The sequence below is a fragment of the Xiphias gladius genome, chromosome 24 (genome assembly GCF_016859285.1).
Source record: "Xiphias gladius isolate SHS-SW01 ecotype Sanya breed wild chromosome 24, ASM1685928v1, whole genome shotgun sequence".
NCBI lineage: Eukaryota > Metazoa > Chordata > Actinopteri > Istiophoriformes > Xiphiidae > Xiphias > Xiphias gladius.
In genome coordinates this window covers 26,135,432-26,153,846 of record NC_053423.1, presented here as the reverse complement: position 1 = coordinate 26,153,846, position 18,415 = coordinate 26,135,432, and the positions used below count along the sequence as shown (strand labels likewise).

The 18,415-nt window shown below is 40.3% G+C and overlaps 3 protein-coding genes across 3 annotated transcripts; 2 read left to right on the top strand and 1 right to left on the bottom strand.

Moving 5' to 3' along the window:
• Positions 1-1,367: 1,367 nt before the first annotated feature.
• Positions 1,368-9,759, bottom strand: LOC120786604 (zinc finger protein 665-like). The gene is made up of 3 exons (XM_040122125.1): positions 9,634-9,759; positions 7,258-7,479; positions 1,368-6,382 (listed from the first exon to the last, which is right to left on the bottom strand). Exons 1-3 carry the CDS (start codon positions 9,680-9,682, stop codon positions 4,173-4,175), a joined length of 2,481 nt encoding a protein of 826 aa, XP_039978059.1. The 5' UTR covers positions 9,683-9,759; the 3' UTR covers positions 1,368-4,172.
• A 2,510-nt stretch (positions 9,760-12,269) lies between these two features.
• LOC120786634 (zinc finger and SCAN domain-containing protein 31-like) lies at positions 12,270-14,790 on the top strand. The gene is made up of 3 exons (XM_040122193.1): positions 12,270-12,558; positions 13,690-14,431; positions 14,640-14,790. The coding sequence occupies exons 1-3, from the start codon at positions 12,492-12,494 to the stop codon at positions 14,674-14,676; spliced, it is 846 nt and encodes a 281-aa protein (XP_039978127.1). The 5' UTR covers positions 12,270-12,491; the 3' UTR covers positions 14,677-14,790.
• Positions 14,791-15,688: 898 nt separating this feature from the next.
• Positions 15,689-17,214, top strand: LOC120786496 (gastrula zinc finger protein XlCGF7.1-like). The gene is given in 1 exon segment (XM_040121970.1): positions 15,689-17,214. A coding segment is annotated over 1 exon segment (945 nt). The 3' UTR covers positions 16,634-17,214.
• The last annotated feature ends 1,201 nt before the right edge of the window (positions 17,215-18,415 follow it).

Sequence of the window (18,415 nt, the reverse complement as noted above, 5' to 3'; positions counted from 1 at the left end):
GCTTCATTTCATGAAGAAATATGACAGCAGTGCTGGTTGTAATGTCTGTAAAATGGTAATTTGAAGTAAGGGTGGAAACAACAGCAATATGCTGAAACATCTTTCTAGGCAACATGGTCTTAGAACCCCTTCAGTGAACACTGGAACCCCACAAAGGATCCCTGGAACTCTTTGAGTACTCCAACCTCCTACAGGACTACCAGAACCTTTTAAAGAACCACTGCGACTATTTGAAAGATAACTAGAATCTAGTTAATGATGTTAGAACATCTGAAAGGATCCCTATAACTACTGGAAGGGCCCATACAATTCTTTGAACCTGCATAAGACCCATGAAACTCTATCAGTGATCACTAAAACTTCTTATATGGTATGGTATATACACTAGATTCTTCTATACAACCCTTCTTCAATCACCACTACAACAACATTAAGGTTCTTTGAAACCTAACCATTCTCAATAACCTCTATCACCACAGATCCCTGCCCAAACCCCTACCCAAAGGAGCCCTACCTACTTCCTCAGTGATCGGCAGAATTTCTTAAAGAACCCAAAGACCATCCTAATATCCACTGAAACCTTCCAAAGGACCCTTAGGACTTCCTGAAGGAAAGGTTGGAAAGACTTAAGCGCCATTTCATAAATAGTGGCTTGACACATTTCAAACTATTACATCACAAACGCATCATTCAAGACTCACCCGGATATATATTAACCATACAGACCAACTTTACATCTATCATCTGAATATAAGAATTGAACAAAGGTTATAAACTAGAGAAAGAAATTCCTGGCTTAGTTAAAGCAGACCAGACAGGATTTATTAAAAACCACTACTACTCTGACAAATTTAGGAGGTTCCTTAATTTTGTGTATAATCTAAAACCCATCAAAGATCCAGTTTGGGGTGTCTCACTCGACATCAAAAGTGAACTTTTGGCCTTATATGTCTATGTTGCCTCCTTATATGCAGACATGTAAGGAAATGCTATATTAGTACTTGTGTTGGATTTAAATTCCTCCCTCCCTGCTTTTAAGGATTTTTTACTGCCTACAATGTAATAACAGGATACAAAGTTAATATGCAAAAAAAGCGTGGCCTTGCCTGTCGACATCTGGTTTGTGTTTAAACTGGATAAATCTACATTCATGTGTATACCATTTTTCTCCTTCTTGTATTTTCCCCCTCAATCATATGATATTAATTTATGGAATGGATGTACGTCTAGCTCAGCACAAACACTGTAAGCAGGGAGGAAACTGTTAGTTTAGCTCCATCAAAAGTACAAAAATCCCACTTCCAACTTTGGAGCAGCTGGAGAAGATCTTACCTCGATAGCTGAGATAAAATAACAGTCTTCACACATAACCTTTTAACGTAACTTTAATGACCAAAAACCTTCAATCAGAACAATAATGAAAAACACAAACACATGAACAATTTCTTCCACTGAAACCAAACTCAGAGAAATGTATTCAATTGGTCCTTCACAATTCAGAAACTTTTTCATGTAGCTCTGTGACATATAAATGTAGATAAAACTGTCAACAGTTAATGATCAGAGTAATAATAAAAAATGTATACTTTTAAATAAACTTTGAAATTAAAATTAACTTTTCATGCAAAATTAACAAGAAATAACTTTTAGTTTTTTGAAACATATTTAAAAGCACATCTTGGTAGATAAAACATTGGAAAGTTCGATCATTAAGGATGTTTCTCAAAATTTTCAGGTAATGTAAATTTTGTTAATTACAAGGCAAATATTAAATGTATGTTCATGAGATCCTAAAATGTGAAAGAGCAGCAAAAAAAACCAAAACATTAAACGCGTAATTGAAATCTAATCCGATGACAAAGTCAAACTCTGCTCCAAAAAAACAACAGCTGTGTGCAATAAAGAGCAAAAGAGATTTGAGTTAATTGAAGCAGAGTAGGACATAAATTAACAGTCAGGAGCACAATCAGATTTTCTCCCAACTAATTTCAGAAATTCATTGACATTCAGATAAAACAGTGTCCAGCGGACACTCAGCCACATTGTTGCCCTGGGTGACATGTTCCTTCGTTACCATGAACACACACCCTGTAGTTTATTTGACTTTTATTGACTTGATCTAGAAATACAGCAACATCAACGCCTTGATCTATAAATAAAGTCCTGATGTGTAATATTTTTTGTCAAATGGTTCTAAGTCAGTGATTGCGAGAAGTCTGAGACCCTCAGATGACAGCAGAGTCCTAAGGCATCAGTATGCGTAAAGCAAAAAGGATGTTTTCACTACAGGAACTTCACCAACTGTTACTGTCTCCAGTTCTGCTCTTTTCCTCTCAACCCCTCACTGCTTTGTGCTCTGCTTAGGGAAAATCTTTGATTCCCGATTTCTCTCAGATCTCTGCCCTCTTTCTCAAACTACAGACATCTGCAAAGAACATAAACTGCTGACATAACCAAACACTCAGAGACACAGCTGTAAACAGGACTGACTGAACGTGGGCGCTTGCCTTCACTTAAAGCTTCCACAGAGTCGAGACACTTCACCCAGGTCAACCAAACTACTGCCAAATGTGATATTAGTGGGCGGGTTCCCTAAACAAAGTCCCTGTCTAAATATCATGTTAAAGCTGTTTCTGCTCAGAGCAAAATAAAAACTGGGGGAGGACGGTGGTAATGAACGTCACACAAAAGAGACTAAATATGAAAAAAATATGATTAAAAAAATGAAAACCCAACACCCTTTCAGCTCAGTACAGTCTCCGTGGTTTAGGGAAACATAAACAGTTCTGATTTTTTTTACAAAGAGATGTCCTCATTCCACCAAACAATCAACTTAAAGGTTTGATAAGGGATTTAAAAGCATTCAGATACGATTAGGAAGTTCAGGTACTCTCTGAGGAAGAAACAAAACTGCTCATTTGCAACACCACAATTAATAACACAGTACATGTGTTTAGATTCACACTGCAGGAAGGAAGTATGTCTCAGTATACAGGTGATACTCAGATTCAGAATATCCAACAGGTGTTTTCCTGCCTCGCTATTTTTTCTGTGTAATTTGCCGATTGGCTGCAATGTTAGGAACTAAGTGATCAGTTTATCTGCAGTTACCAGTAACATTCAGGTTGTGTTGGGATCATGTAAGAGTTCAAGTAGTGAGCTACGTTTTCCACTTCATAGGGGAGTTTTCCTCCTGCAGACTGGCTTCCTCGTCTTCTGACTTAGGAGAAAATGGAGAAGTGGGTTGTTTTTATGGAGCAGTGAGACCAGAAGCCGACAGGTCCTGAAGGACTCAGTCGGTTCTAGAGTCGGTCTGGAGTCAGGCTCCTTCACTTTCTGATCCATTCTGTCAGACTACTACTGCATCTGGAAAACCACTCATTTAATCATACTGATGGTTAAAAGTCGTCACACATGGAAAGAAGAAATTAGAGCTGCAACGATTAGTTGATTAATCAATTAGCTGATTGTCAGTAAAATCATCATGAACTATTTTATTAACTGATTAGTCATTTAAGTAATTTTTTAACGGCAGAAATATTCTAATTCCAGCTTCACAGATTGGAATATTTTCCATTTTTCTTTTGTTATCTTTAGGTTTTGGTCTGTTTACTGAACAAAACAAGACATTTTAAGAATTCACCTTTGACGCTGGGAATGTCTGATGGCGCTATTCAATGTTTTCTAACATTTTAAAAACCAAACATGGAATCAATTAAACCATCTGTAGAAGAATCAATAATGAAAATAATTGTGATGTGCGGCCCTACTGTCAGTGCCTCTTGCTCGACTGTTGTCTCCACCACAACTGCACTCTCCTCCCAGACAGAACATAGAAATGGTGATGTTTGTCTTAATATCTGAAGCTCCAGGTTACAGGACATTAAGTTCCTCTAGTGGAAAAGAGCTAACAGTTGCCCTCTTGCTCCACACGTTTCACCTCCCATCACTGTAAGGGCCATGTGGCCAGAGTTGGCCCAACTTTGGCTACAGCAAAGTAAAAACAGTCTAACTTTCCAAAACAGCCAGTCGGACAATCAGGCCCACTGCAGTGAATAGCCAGGTATGCAAAGAACTGCCGTCACTTTTTAGTGTATGTGTCTTATTATTTAACCAAGTTAAAATAAATTTAAAGCTCTGACACAATAAAATATATGAAATTATATCTACTATCAGTTGTCAGATGGTTTGCAGTCAGTGACTGTATGAAGTCTGCGAGCTTCAGTCATCAGCAGACTCTTGGTTTCGTCCTGCTGATGCTCTCTAAGGTCTGGACTGATCACATATTCACTTTCTGCTTCCTGCGACTGACTTGTTTCAGTCGTAGTGTGTTGTGCCATGTGTCGTTTCATATTTGACACTTGTGTAAAGCTTTTACCACAAACTGAGCAGCTAAATGGTTTCTCTCGTGTTTCTCCGCTGTGCTGTGCCATGTGTCGTTTCAGATTTCCTCCTTGTGTAAATCTTATGCCACAAACTGGGCAGCTGAACGGCTTCTCTCCTGAATGAGTTCTCAGGTGTTTCTTGAGAGCTCCACTTGCAATAAAGCCTTTACCACATACAGAGCAGCTGAATGGTTTCTCTCCTGTGTGAATTCTTATGTGGGCTTTCAGGTTGTGTTTGTGATTAAATCTGTTACCACACTCACGGCAGCGAAATGGTTTATCACCTGGTTCTACCTCTGAGTTCTCCTCAGTTTCATCGAGCTCTGACTGCTCACTGCCACACTTGTGTCGTCTGAAACCCGACAGCCAAGTGAATTTTTTGTCGCAAATGCTGCAGCTGAACTGTTTCTCTCCTGTGTGCACGGCCATGTGTTGAGTCATGTGCACTTTTTGTGTGAAACCTTTGCCACAAAATGGGCAACTAAATGGTCTCTCCCCTGTGTGAAGTCTCTCATGTGTCTTCAGATTTACCATGCGGCCAAATCTTTTCCCACACTGAGAGCAGCTGAATGGTTTCTCTCCGGTGTGACTTGTCATGTGGCCCAGCAGTGACCTTTTGCAGCCGAATGTTTTACCACAATCAGAGCAGCTAAATGGTCTCTCGCCTGTGTGAATTCTAACATGTGTCTGCAGATGTTCCTTGCGGCCAAATATTTTCCCACATTCAGAGCAGCTGAAGGATTTCTTGACATTGTTGCAATCTGCATACATTTTAACACAGTTTAAACCTGACTCAGGTTCACTAGTTCCCTTCCAATCATCATCAAAGACTTTAAACTTAAATTCAGAAAAGTTTTCAGTCTTGTCATCAGTATGTGGCCGTAAATGTGTATCTGGATCTGAGTTCCTTGCTGGTTCTGATCCTACACAGCCCTCTCCTCCCACAGAATCTCTGTTCTCAGTCTGGCTTTGATGAAGCTGTGAGGACTGAGGTTTCTCTCCATCATCCTCAGTCTTCACAGGGACAGGAGTGAATAAGAACTTGGTGAGATCGGCCTCCTCCACCCCTTGAAACTGCTCTCCCTCCTGACTGGTCCAGAGTTCATGAAGCTGTGAGGACCCACCACCACACTTGTGTCTTTTGAGCTGATAAAGCCAAGTGAATCTTTTGTCACAAATATTGCAACTGAATCTGTTCTCCTTGGTGTGGACAGCCATGTGTTGTGTCAGATGACCTCCATGTTTAAAACTTTTACCACAAACTGTGCAACTGAACGGTCTCTCTCCTGTGTGGATTCTCATGTGAATGTTCAGATTGTCCTTGCGGCTGAATATTTTCCCACACTCAGAGCAGCTGAATGATTTCTCACCAGGCTCTGCCTCACTGTTCTCCTCAGCCTTGCTCTGATGAAGCTGTGAGGACTCACAAACACACTGGTGGCTTTTGAGCTGTGTATACCAAGTGAATCTTTCATTACAAAAACGGCAGCTGAATCGTTTCTCCCCTGTGTGGACGGACATGTGATATGTCAGATTTACCTTTTGAGTAAAACTTTTACCACAAAATGGGCAGCTGAATGGTTTCTCTCCTGTATGAGTCCTCATGTGTATCTTCAGGTGTGGGCTGCGGCCAAATATTCTTCCACACTCAGAGCAGCTATATGTTTTCTTGCCTGTATTACATCTGACATCACTTGCAGGGACTTCAATAATTTTCAGGGAGTTTAAAACTGATTGAGGTTCCCCGGTCTCTGTCCAATCAACTTCACTGACTTCAGACTTAAATTCTGAAGAGTCTGACACCCTGTTCTCAGTATCCAGTTGTAAATGTCTATCTGGATTTAAGTTACAGACTGATTCTGACTGACTGGTCCAGAGCTCCTCCTGTTCCTCTTTAATGTGTGGGGACTCTGGTGGGTCCTCCTGGTCCAGACTGGGGTTCCACTCCTGGTGCTCAGGGGGAACCTCTTCTTTCCTCACCAACAGCTGCTGGACATCTGCAGGGAAGAATAAATACACACACAGACAATTCAAAGTGGTCAATTGTGTTTCAGTCTTTTTGCCTTTTTCGCCTCATTTGATGTTGTGATGGTGCTGGAGAGCGCCTTCTAACACGTCACTACAAAATCTCCCATAGAGGGTCAACCATATAAAATCTGCATAAGGTCTGCTAGAACCTTCAACATGACCACCACAACCTCCTAAAGCACAACTAGAACCACATAAAGGAACCGCAGAACTTTCTAAAACATAGCAGAACCATCTAAAGGACTACAAGAACCTCATGAATCTCCTCATGAACTGACAGGAACAACAGGAACAACAGGAACAACAGGAAAATTAGAACTACCTAAAGGACCCCTAAAACTTCCTTAATGACCACAAGTACCACCTAAAGGATGGAAAAATGAAGAAGGTTCTAAGGGACCACTAAAACCACCGTAGGAACCCCAAATACCTGCTTAATGACTGACAAACATCCTTTAAAGGACCCCTAGAACATCCTGAAGGACCACTATATCCACCCAAGGGACTGCTTAAATCCTCTCATTGTTCACAAACACCCAAATAAAGATCAACTAGAACCTCCTAAAAGAAGACAAAAAACACCTAATGCCTCTCTTGAATCTCATTTGGGTTCCCTAAAGGATGTACAGATGGGTGACAAATGAAAGTGAAATCCCACAAAGGGGATTCTCTGAAGTTTAGCTTTTGCTAACAACGTCATGACTGCTTAGTCGTCATTTCATGAGCGTTTTATACTCTTCAAATGAACCAGGTCCTCTTGAACTTTTATTTTATTGACTTTTGCAAATTGTTCCCCTCTTTTGCTCTAAAATTTGTTAAATAAACACATCCATGCTGTTCCTACCTGAGCCTTCATCCTCTTCACTCTTCACTGGGACAGGAGTGAATGGAAACTTGGCGATATCGGCCCCCTCCAGTCCTTGAAGCTGCTCTCCCCCCTGACTGGTCCAGAGTTCCTCCTGTTCCTCCTTAATGTATGGGGGCTGAGTTTGGACCTCCTGCGCCAGACTGGAGCTCCACTGCTCAGGGAGAACCTTGTCTTTACTCACCAACAGCTGCTGGAAGTCTACAGAGAAAAGTAAACACAAAACATCAGGAAACATTGACTGAAATCAAAACCCTTTGCTCAGTAGTCCTACAAGAAAAACAGAACCACCTAAGCAACCCCTTCTTTCGTGTAAAGGACTAACTGAACCACCTAAAAGACCCATAAGACCTCCTAAATAATGACAAACACTAAAGGACCACTACAACCTCCTAATGAACTACTAGAACCACATTTAGAAAGGACAACAGGAACTACCTAAAGGAACCTCCTAAAGGACAAGCACAATCACTTGAAGGGCCCCTAAAATACTTACGGGAAACTTTCCTGTCTGGTCCTCTGGTGGAACTTAAATACGTCAAACGGCTCAGTATGATATTTATTGGAGTAAAGATTTGATTCAGTTTTTTAAAACTATGTTTTTCTGAAAACAGAAAAAGGGGATTTACTCTTTTCCTGACAGACCATATGAGACTATATCTGGATCCAAAACCACAGGACTTAGACAAATAAAACTAGGACTAGTTCAACATGGAGGCAATTTTATTGTCTTTGATTTTAAAAATGTAAAATATATTGTGGAACAGTCATATCAGGACAATCTGAGGCCTTGCTCCTCTGTGCCTCCTCTGATTTTTGTGTTTTTTGTTTCACTGCTGTTTAATCAGTTTTGTGGACATGATTGTTGAAAGGCGGACACTTCTCTCACTGTGGGTTTAACATCATGTGCACAAACCCAGCTTTTCTAGGCTCTGAGAAATAATTAAACTTGGAGATACAAATTGACTGTTTGCAGTTGGAGGTTTCCTGTCAAACAACCATGTGTTTTTCTAATCCACTTACCGCTCTGTTTAATTGTCACCCTTTTTAGATTTATTGTATTTTTAATGTCTTATTCATATAACGTCTCTCTTTGTAGCACAGAGGGCGCTACAATCTACGCTATATTGTGCAACCTTGTATTGTATAATGAAAATTACACTTGACCTTGAATCTCGAATGGAGGTCTGTCACAAAATAGTCCCATCTAAATGATCATTTAAGAGAAAAGCAATATTTATGTACGGATCCAAATTGTGTATCATGAAATACAACTAACATTTATTTTCTTTATCACTTGTTTAGTCTGTGAAATGTAAAAAATGTAATGACAAATGCCCATCACAACTCCCCAGAGCTAAAAGTGATGTTTTTAAATGTCTTATTTTATCTGACCAACAGTTAGGAAAAAAAAATATTTGAAATAAATATAAAATAAATATATTATATGATAAGAAGGAGCAAATTAGAGTTGCAATGAGCAACAGTTTTTATTATTGACTAATCTGCTGTTTTGTTTTGTTTTTTTGTTTGTTTTTTATTGATGGCTTATTGTAAACAGTGAAAAAAATGCCCATCACAAGTTCCTAGAGTCGGAGGTGACGTCTTCAGATGTCTTGTTTTGTCCGACCAACAGTCCAAAACCCCAAAGAGATTCAGTCACTCTATCAAGAAAATATTTACATTTAAGAAAATGAAATTAGAGAATTTTGACATTTTTTTTTAAATGTACTCAAAACGATTAATTGATTATCAAAACAGTTGCCAATTCTTTTTGTTAATCAACTAATTAACTAATTGTTTCAGGTGCACATGAATAAGATTTTAACTGTATGTTTTTTTAAACAGGTCACCATGGTGATGTGACCCGATTAGCATGGGGATGTAACACGGTTACCATGGTGATGTCACTCGGTTACCACGTGGACAGTGAGGTCAAAGGTCTGCTAGCTTCTTCATAACAGAAAACCTGAATAAAGCATAAAGATAGATACTAATCTGCTAATTAACGTTAGCTCGGTGATCCAGGCCACAGGTCTGAGTTTCAGCTCTTAATGCATATAGGAGAGTTAGCGTTAGCTTAGCTGTTCTCTGTTACAGCTGGTATTAATTCACTGTCAGGTATCTTTCACAGTTCAGTTTTATGTCCCAACACAGGAAACGTGAATCACCTCATGAATAAAACACACAGCTACCAAGTTAAACAAAACATACCACACTGAATAATTAACCATGAGACAAAGTGAAAGCTCTAAATGTCCAGGAGACAGAATCACCTGACCAAAACCAGCTAACATTAGCTAGCAACATTAGCACAACAGTCAGCCTGTTTTCAGTAGCAGGAATAAAACAGACCTGCTCTTCTCTTTAAAACCACATCCGGTAGATTCCGGTGTCGGTCCATCTCTGATCTGTTTACAAAACGGAACTCTGACGGTTTGTCTGACGTTATTCAGATTCAGCTAACGGTTTAATCTGCTAACCCCTATCACCGTCAAACCACCTGCTATAACTTCCGGGTACAGGTTTCAAAATAAGACTCACAACTGAGGACCTCGTGTTGTACTCAGGACTATCTTCAGCACAAAGTCCATTCAGACAGGTTTATTCTGACATGCAGGGGCTCTGATGGTTCATTGCTGTTGGATAATAAGGCCGCTTTCTAAAGAAAAGATCGGGATTCAGCTAACAAAGCTAAACACACTGGCCAAGTAAAGCTAGCCACAATGGCCAAAAGAGCTTCCGGTGAGCCTTGCTCAACCAACGATTTATACTCAATCAATTTTAACATTTTTGGGGGGTCAAGGTAGCTGCTTTCACACCAGTTAAAGTATAATTCTACGTCAGAAAACACGTTTGATAAAGATCAGCATGTAGATTCCTGTGTTGCCTTTGGCTCAGACTCAGAGACAAGAGTTTGACATGATTCATGCAATAATCAGGTTTATGTGAACAGCTGTTTGTTTTGTCTTTGTTTCTAAGTTAGTACGACACATGATCATTTCTTAGTATAAAGAAGTACTGTACTCTTAAACATGTTTGAGCTGTTACCAAAGTTATAAAAATCAGCATTTCATGGGTTGAAAATGACTCAACACGGCATCTACTATTTTAAATCATGGTGAACCTCTCGAGGCCAACGCTGACGGCTGTAGCAGCTCCACCTGACTGCAGTCTTACCCCTCGGACCCTCAGCAAGTCCCTCAATAGCAACACACTACCATGTACATTTGAGAGAGAGGGCTCCCGCTTTGGGCCTTACTGGGTCTGGAGCCAATAGCTCGAACTGATCCGCCTCGGGACCACCGTGGTCCTCCGCCACACTAATGTCTGTTTCAGGAGATTCTGGAGGGGAAAAGACCTCCACCTCCAAAGAGCCCTGTAGCACAGGTGCCTTTGATTCTGTGTCGCTCTCCATTTTTCTCTGGCCTGGGAAAGTCACTGAGCAGCTCCTGCATCACACATCCACGCCCCCCTCTCAGTTTGTGATTCCTCCAACAATCAGCAGAAACAGCACACCACTCTGGAGATGTAATTTTGGCTTGACTGTAAATGTGAGGCCAGTACAAGTGAAGGTCTGTGACTGAGTGATGGGGTTACACCATTGGTCGGCCAGCAGAGATTTGGAGTTCCCCCATTGGTCGTTGCATTTTCAAGATGAAAGAGTGCAAAAAGTTTCTATTACATCATCAGGGGGCATTTACAGGCAGCGTTGCCAACTTAGCGCCTTTGTCGCTAGATTTACTGACTTTTCCGACCCTTTAGTAACTTTTCTTCACCAAAGCACCCAGCGACAAATCTAGCAACTTTCTGGTCAAACCTTAGCTACTTTCCGCAGAAGAGAGTTGCCAGTATTGACCTGCGCACGTGAGGTCAGGCTTTCCTTCTGCAGGCACATGTCTCTATGCGACTCATTCAACTGACCACAGAGCGGCTGACACAGAGATAGATGAGCTTCTAACTTTCTCTCTGAGAGATCATTTTACGTTGTCTGACAACAGAAACAGAAAAAACATTTAAAGGAGAACAGCTTTATTGGGAATTCAGCTGAATTAAATTACTGTATATGTGAGCACAGAGAGAAGGAGAGAAGCAAACAGATAAATGTCCAGCCACATACTAGGTTTTGACCTGGTCTTGTTACTTTAAACCCAGCCTATCAACGTGTCTTATAAAATTGCACAGCAGCAATGAATTAAACTAAATAAAAAAACTGTGAAATGCCATTCAGTCTAAAAAGTTTGTCTGCCCATGAGTAAAGGAATTAAAGTCAGACTGTAGCACTTGTAATATGATTATTTATTTATCTGTAGAAGATACAAATGGTGACAAATTAAAGGAAAAATGAGCAGAGAAACAGGATGACAATGCCTCCATCCACAGGGCAGCAGGGGGTCACCGAGCGGTTTGATCGGTATGAAAACGATGTGACTCAAGTGCTGTGGCCTTCACAGGCAGCAGATCTCAACCCAGCTGAACACCTGTGGGAGGTTTTGGACCCACGCGTTAGACAGCGCTCTCCACCACTATGTTTAGGAAGGATGGTGTTCATCCCTCCAGTAGAGTCCAGAGTCTTGGAGAACCACTGAAGCTGTTCTGGAGGCCGATGGTGGCCCAACACCTGACGGACACTTTATGTTGGTTTCTCCTTTAATTTGTTACCTGTCTGTATCTTCCATTACACTGTAATATATTCAGAATAATAAAATATTCAGGGTATCTAATGACTTTATTTTGTCAACATTTTTTCCTTTCTTCTTTTCCAGCAGGTGAAAATGACTTCTTGCAGAAGTAATTGTGGCTTAACATTTTATCAGCTATCCCTATTTCATGGATCATTAGTGCACAGTATTTACAATATGAGTCTGCTTATTCCATTCACACTTTTAACATGTCCAGGGCTGCAACTAACAGTTATTTTCATTGTCCATTAATCTGATTATTCTTTTTTCAATTAATAATCATGGGCTTATAAAATATTAAAAAATAGAGAAAAATGTCTCTCAGAGTCTCTTAGAGTCCCAGGTGACGTCCTCAGATGTATCAGGTGGTGTAATCAATTTTACGAGTAGGTTATTGTTGTTTTATTTTGAAACCCGTCCGGAAGTGATAGTTCATGTTTTAGCGAGCTCGGTTAGCAGAGTAAACCGTTAGCTGAATCCAAATAACTGCAGAAAAAAAAGGCAGAGATCTGTTTTGTAAACAGATCAGAGATGGACCGACACGTTAAACTGCTGGATGCAGATTCAGGAAAACCTGAAATGACGCTGAGAAGAGCAGGTTTGTTTTATTTCAGTTGCAGCTAACAGCTAGCAGCTAACGACAGCTGTTAGCTGCAGCTAGCCGATCTGGTCAGAGGTTTCAGGTTGGTCCACGGACATGATGAGCCTTAACGTTGAATGTGGATTATCACTGGTGGGTGCCGTCAGACTTTAGGCTACATTAGCAGCTTTGTCCTGGTCTTCATTTAATTTGACAACTCCAGCTAAATTAGCATTAGATAGCGTTGTGTTTGCAAAGCTGATTAACACTAGGACTAACAAGCTCTACACTGCAATACAAGAACAATACTGTTTTTTATTTCCATGTGTTTTACACGGATCATCCACTAGTGTGGATGTAGTCCCGTTCAGGACTGTCTCATCCAGTGGGTGGCGATAGAAAAGCTCATTGAAGCAGCTGTGTGCTGTTCTTTTAATGGAGGAGGAGAAGTTAACGAGCTGCTTCAGAGAGCTTTTCTATGGGACATTCCAGCAGCTGGTGTTGATGCTGACTTGTAATCTGGGATTTGTTAGCTTTAGCCTCAGTCTGGTAGTGCGATACTATGTAAGTAGCCATTGAGTTTATATTTAGGACCCATTTAAAGGTTTGTCGTTTTAAAATTGGTCAGCTGAAAACATTAAAAAGTCAACTGGAGAAAAACGTTTTCAACTAACTCACGAAGTTTTAGCATTAGATCATCTTAGCTAGCTACAGCTGGTAAAATGCGCCAGTGACAGTTATTAATTCAGCCAACAAAACAAACAAACAAAAAAACTAAACATAAGTAATTAAGAAAATAAGTAAAATAAATGCAAAAGTAAAATAAATGAGTAAATTCAATGGTTAAAGTCACATTATTGCACATAGGAAATACTAATATTAAACAGTTTAGTATACATTGATATTGCACATTAAATTTTATACAGGAGAAATTAAGATGTAAAAGAAGAATGTAATAAATAAAAAACATGACACTACAACAGCAAAACAAAAGACATGAGTTAGAATTATGAGATAATGTGACGTTATTTTGAGTCATAAATACAAAAAACCTCTGTGAATGTTTTTTATTAAAATGTACCTGAACATTTCTGACAACAAATACTGTTATTTCAAATAGTTTAATATTAATGGATGTATGTCTATCAGCTTTACCTCCAGGCATCCAAAAAGTGATTGTTGTTAAAGAAGAGAAGCAGGAGTGGAGCCCCAGTCTGGACCAGGAGGACCCACCAGAGCCCCCACACAGTAAAGAGGAACAGGAGGAGCTCTGGACCAGTCAGGAGGGAGAGCAGCTTCAAGGGCTGGAGGAGTTCCCATTCAGTCCTGTCCCTGTGAAGAGTGAAGACGATGATGAAGAGAAACCTCAGACCTCACTGCTTCAACAAAGCCAGACCCCAGCCAGCAGCTCCACTGAACAGATGGAGACTGAGGCTGACGGAGAGGATTGTGGAGGACCAGAACAAGCCAGGAACTCTGTGTTTGTCAGGGCTAAGAGACGTAAACCTGTTTGTGACAACAAAACTTCAGACTCTTCTGAACCTGTGAATGTAAATTGTGATGATGATTGGACGGTGAATAGAGAACCTCAGTCAGGTTTAAATTCTGTGAAAAATAATGAAGTTCCTGTAAGTGTTATGAAGTGTATTATCTACAAGAAATCATTCAGCTGCTCTGAGTGTGGGAAAATGTTTGGCTGCAAGGGAGGTTTGAAGAGACACTTGAAAATTCACACCGGAGAGAAACCATTCAGTTGCTCAGTTTGTCGTAAAAGATTTACATACAGGGCAAATATGACGCAACACATGGCCATCCACACAGGAGAGAAACGATACAGTTGCAGTATTTGTGACAAAAGATTCACTTGGTCTACACAGGTCAAAACACATCGGTGCGTTGATGATTCAAGTCAGCTGAATGAAGTGAAATCACGCAGCTGCTCTGAGTGCGGCAAAACATTTGGCCGCAACGTAAATCTGAAGGCACATATGAGAATCCACACTGGAGAGAAACCGTTCAGCTGCAGTGTTTGTCATAAAAGATTCACTTGGCAACATCAGCTCAAAACTCATAAGTGTGTTTGTCTTTGGTCCTCGCAGCCTCATCAGAGTCAGACTGAGGAGAACAGAGAGGTAGAGCCTCCGGCCAGCAGCTCCACTGAGCAGATGGAGACAGAGGCTGATGGAGAGGACTGTGGAGGACCAGGACCAGCCAGGAACTCAGATCCAGATGTACATTTACAACCAAGCACTGATGACATGACTCGAGACTCTTCTGTACCTGAGAGTGAAGATGATGATGATTCTAGGAAGAACAGGAAACTTCAGTCAGGTTTAAACTCTCAGAAAAATAATAAAATCGCTGTAAGTGATATTAGACATAATACTGGGGAGAAATCATTTACCTTCTCTGAATGTGGTAAAAAATGTGGTCTCGAGGACTATCTGAAAAGTTGCACGAGAATTCATACAGGAGAGAAACCATTTAGCTGCTCCTTTTGTGGTGAAAGACTTCCTCTAAGGAAAACCTTAGTTAGTCACACAAGTCTTCATACAGGAGAAAAGCATTTCAGCTGTTCAGTTTGTAAAAAACGTTTTAAGTTTAGAGGAAGCATTTGGAGTCACATGAGGATCCACGCATGGCAGAGACAATTCAATTCCAATGTCAGTGACACAAAATTAACCAACACTCACAATAACATTTACAGACGATCAGAACTATCCAAGACAAATCGAGAAAGTCATGTAAAACCAGATACTGATGACCAAACTGAAGACTCTTATAAATGCATGATTAAAATCAGTAATGATGCTTGGAAGGGGATGAGGGAACCTCAGTCAGATTTAAAATTTCTAAAAAATATTGAATTCCCTGTAAGTGATGTGAGATGTAATACTACTGAGAAACCATTTATCTGCTCTGTTTGTTGGAAAAGATTTGGCCGGAAGACACATCTGAAATTGCACATGAGAATTCACACTGGAGAGAAACCACTTAGTTGCTCAGTTTGTGGTAAGAGATTTGCACATAAAACAAATATGACACAACACATGGCGCGTCACACAGGGCAGAAACGATACAGCTGCAGTGTTTGTGTGAAGAGAAGATCTGGTATGTCATCATCAAAAAAAAATGTTGGTGTTGTGGTATGTACACAGCTTCAGCTTCATCACCAGGAAGGAGAAGGAAGAGGCAGAAAGCCAGCAGCCCCACTGAACAGCTGGAGACTGACGCTGATGGAGAGAACTGAGGAGGACCAGAACCCACCAGGAACTCAGATCCAGACAGACATTTACATCCAGGCACTGATGTGAAGGCGGAAGACTCTCCTGAATTTAAGGTTGAAAGAAGTGATGATGGTGATGATAAGAAAGAGACCAGGGAATCTCAGTCAAATTTAAACACTCTTAAAAATAATAATGTCCCTGTAAGTGTAATCACATGTCACAATGGTGAGAAATCAATCAGCTGCTCTCAGTGTGGGAAAACATTTAGTCACAGTGGAAATCTGAGCAGACACATGAGAACTCACTCAGGAGAGAAACCATTCAATTGCTCTGTGTGCGGTAGAAGCTTTGCTGACAAGGCAACTCTGACAAAACACACGAGAACACATACTGGAGAGAAACCATTTAGTTGTCTAGTATGTGGTAAAAAATTTACACACAGGGTAAGTCTAAAACAACACATGGCACGCCACACAAGGGAGAAACAGTTGGCTTGCGTCGGTGGGTCTTCTCAGCTTGTTGAAGTGGAAACGTTTGGCTGCTCTGAGTGTGGAAGAACATTTGGTCGTAAGGACACCCTACAGGAACACATGAAAACTCACACAGGAGAGAAACCATTCAGCTGCTCTGAGTGTGGTAAAACTTTTGGCCGTAAAACAAACCTGAAGGCACACATGAGAATCCACACAGGAGAGACACGATTCAGCTGCAGTGTTTGTGACAAAAGATTCACTTGGCATCATCAGCTGAAAAACCATAAGTGTGCTGGCCACTCAGCTGATTGTGGAGGATCAAAACCCGCCAGAAACTGTCTACTGATGCCAAGGCCACACAGTGATGGACTAGTAGTGCTTGTATACTTATGAGGCTCAGTACTGAACCTCAGACCTTTTTGGTACTGACTGAAATGTGTTCATACCAACAAGCATTGACAACTGTCAAGTACTGAAGTTTTATTTATTTATTAATTTATATTTCGTGCAGCCATTACGGTTCAGCCCCTTAAATCAGATAGTTGTTGATTTTAATCATAATTTTGTCAGTTTGTTGTATTTTATACAGACAAATTTCTGGCATGAGACATGGTGGAAGTTACCTTTGTAAATACAAATAATTGTAACTGTCATCCTCAAAAGAAGGTCAAACTGGCTTATTGCAGAAGTAATCATTTTAATTTTAACTTGCATTTTATAATTTATAACTGGGTTTTTAGCTGTTTGATTCACTGTGATGTTGCTGATGATAAGTTAGTTATGTGTTTTATTTTGTTGATAGCATGATGTCACCTGGACTCCTGCATCTCTATTCTCTTTACATCACAGACCACACTGGAGACTATTCTTAGATCTTAATGTGTCATTGTCTTCTGTGCTTTAATGTCTCCCTTCTCACAATGTTAAATACACTTAACCAAAGAAGCTGCTCTTCCAACTTAGGTTGTGTAAACTGTCTAAACCTATGGTAGTTTATGAGGGAATTTGTCTTTTTGTTTTGTTTTTGTTTTTTTTTACTTTTCTGATGCATGATACATTTTTTTACATTCATGGTTTAAAGGTCTAACAATAACAGACCAGAGGTGCTTTGTATGAGCGGGACCTTTCCTAGATAATCAAGATAAATGCTATGACAAAGGCGCCATTGTGCACTAGGGAATGTACTCTGATATGACAAACTGAATGCTTTTATTAAAATGTATTAGCAGATACATGAGGAGGTAAATGTTTAAATACCTAACCATATCATTATCATACTTATCATTTAAAATGACTAATAATAGTCAGTGTGCCGTTGACAGCTTGTTTGTCCAGCAACACTTTACTTGAAGTCCTCCTATTTAGCATTAATGAGCAGTATATAAAAAAAGAATAAACGTTTTCTAACAGACTATAATGCAGCTGTATCAGAAGGGAATGAGCAGGAATACAGGGAGGTCATCAAGGACTTTGTCAACTGGTGTGAGCTAAATCACCTTCGCATAAACACCAGCGAGACAAAGGAGATAGTGATAGTGATAGTTACCACAGGAAGATGCCCCAGAGTACACCAGTGAGCATCCAGGGATTGGATATTGAGATGGTTGGAGTGTACAAGCGCCTGGGTGTTCACCTCAACAGTGAACTGGACTGGACAGACAACACGGATGTTCTGTACACAGAGGGCCAAAGTTGTCTCCATCTGCTGAGGAGACAGGTCCTTTGGAGTGTGCAGGACACTGTTAAGAATATTTTATGACGGTGTGCTGGCATCAACAGTCTTCTACGCAGTGGTCTGCTGGGGAGATGGAACCACGGAGAGGGACAGAAAAAGGCTCAGTAAGCTGGTTAAGAGGGCTGGCTCTGTCCTGGACTGTCCTCTAGAGGACATAGAGGACATAGAAATAGAATGCCTTTATTGTCATTTTACAGAAGACAATGAATTTAGGAGCACTACTCCTGATTAGTGAATTTAAAAAACAACAAAAAAAAACAAATCAACCTCAGCAGACAAACAACGAAAGACAAAAATACAAATTCTAAAATTAAAGTTAAATAAATAAATTCAATTATTGCACTAGAATTGATGTTATTATTGTAATAGATCCAGCAGATCTTGCCCTAGAAAGACAGTTGTCATATTGCACGTAAGGGGTGCTTGTTGGAGTTAAATGT

Excerpts from the sequence above, each read along its gene's own strand:
- LOC120786604 (XM_040122125.1), bottom strand. The coding sequence starts at position 9,682 with ATGGACCGACACCGGAATCTACCGGATGTGGTTTTAAAGAGAAGAGCA. Across the intron at positions 7,480-9,633 it reads GGTTTTAAAGAGAAGAGCAG|ACTTCCAGCAGCTGTTGGTG; the intron begins GTCTGTTTTATT and ends TTTTCTCTGTAG. Across the intron at positions 6,383-7,257 it reads TGAAGAGGATGAAGGCTCAG|ATGTCCAGCAGCTGTTGGTG; the intron begins GTAGGAACAGCA and ends TCTTCCCTGCAG.
- LOC120786634 (XM_040122193.1), top strand. The coding sequence starts at position 12,492 with ATGGACCGACACGTTAAACTGCTGGATGCAGATTCAGGAAAACCTGAA. Across the intron at positions 12,559-13,689 it reads AATGACGCTGAGAAGAGCAG|CTTTACCTCCAGGCATCCAA; the intron begins GTTTGTTTTATT and ends TATGTCTATCAG. Across the intron at positions 14,432-14,639 it reads ACACAGGTCAAAACACATCG|CCTCATCAGAGTCAGACTGA; the intron begins GTGCGTTGATGA and ends TGGTCCTCGCAG.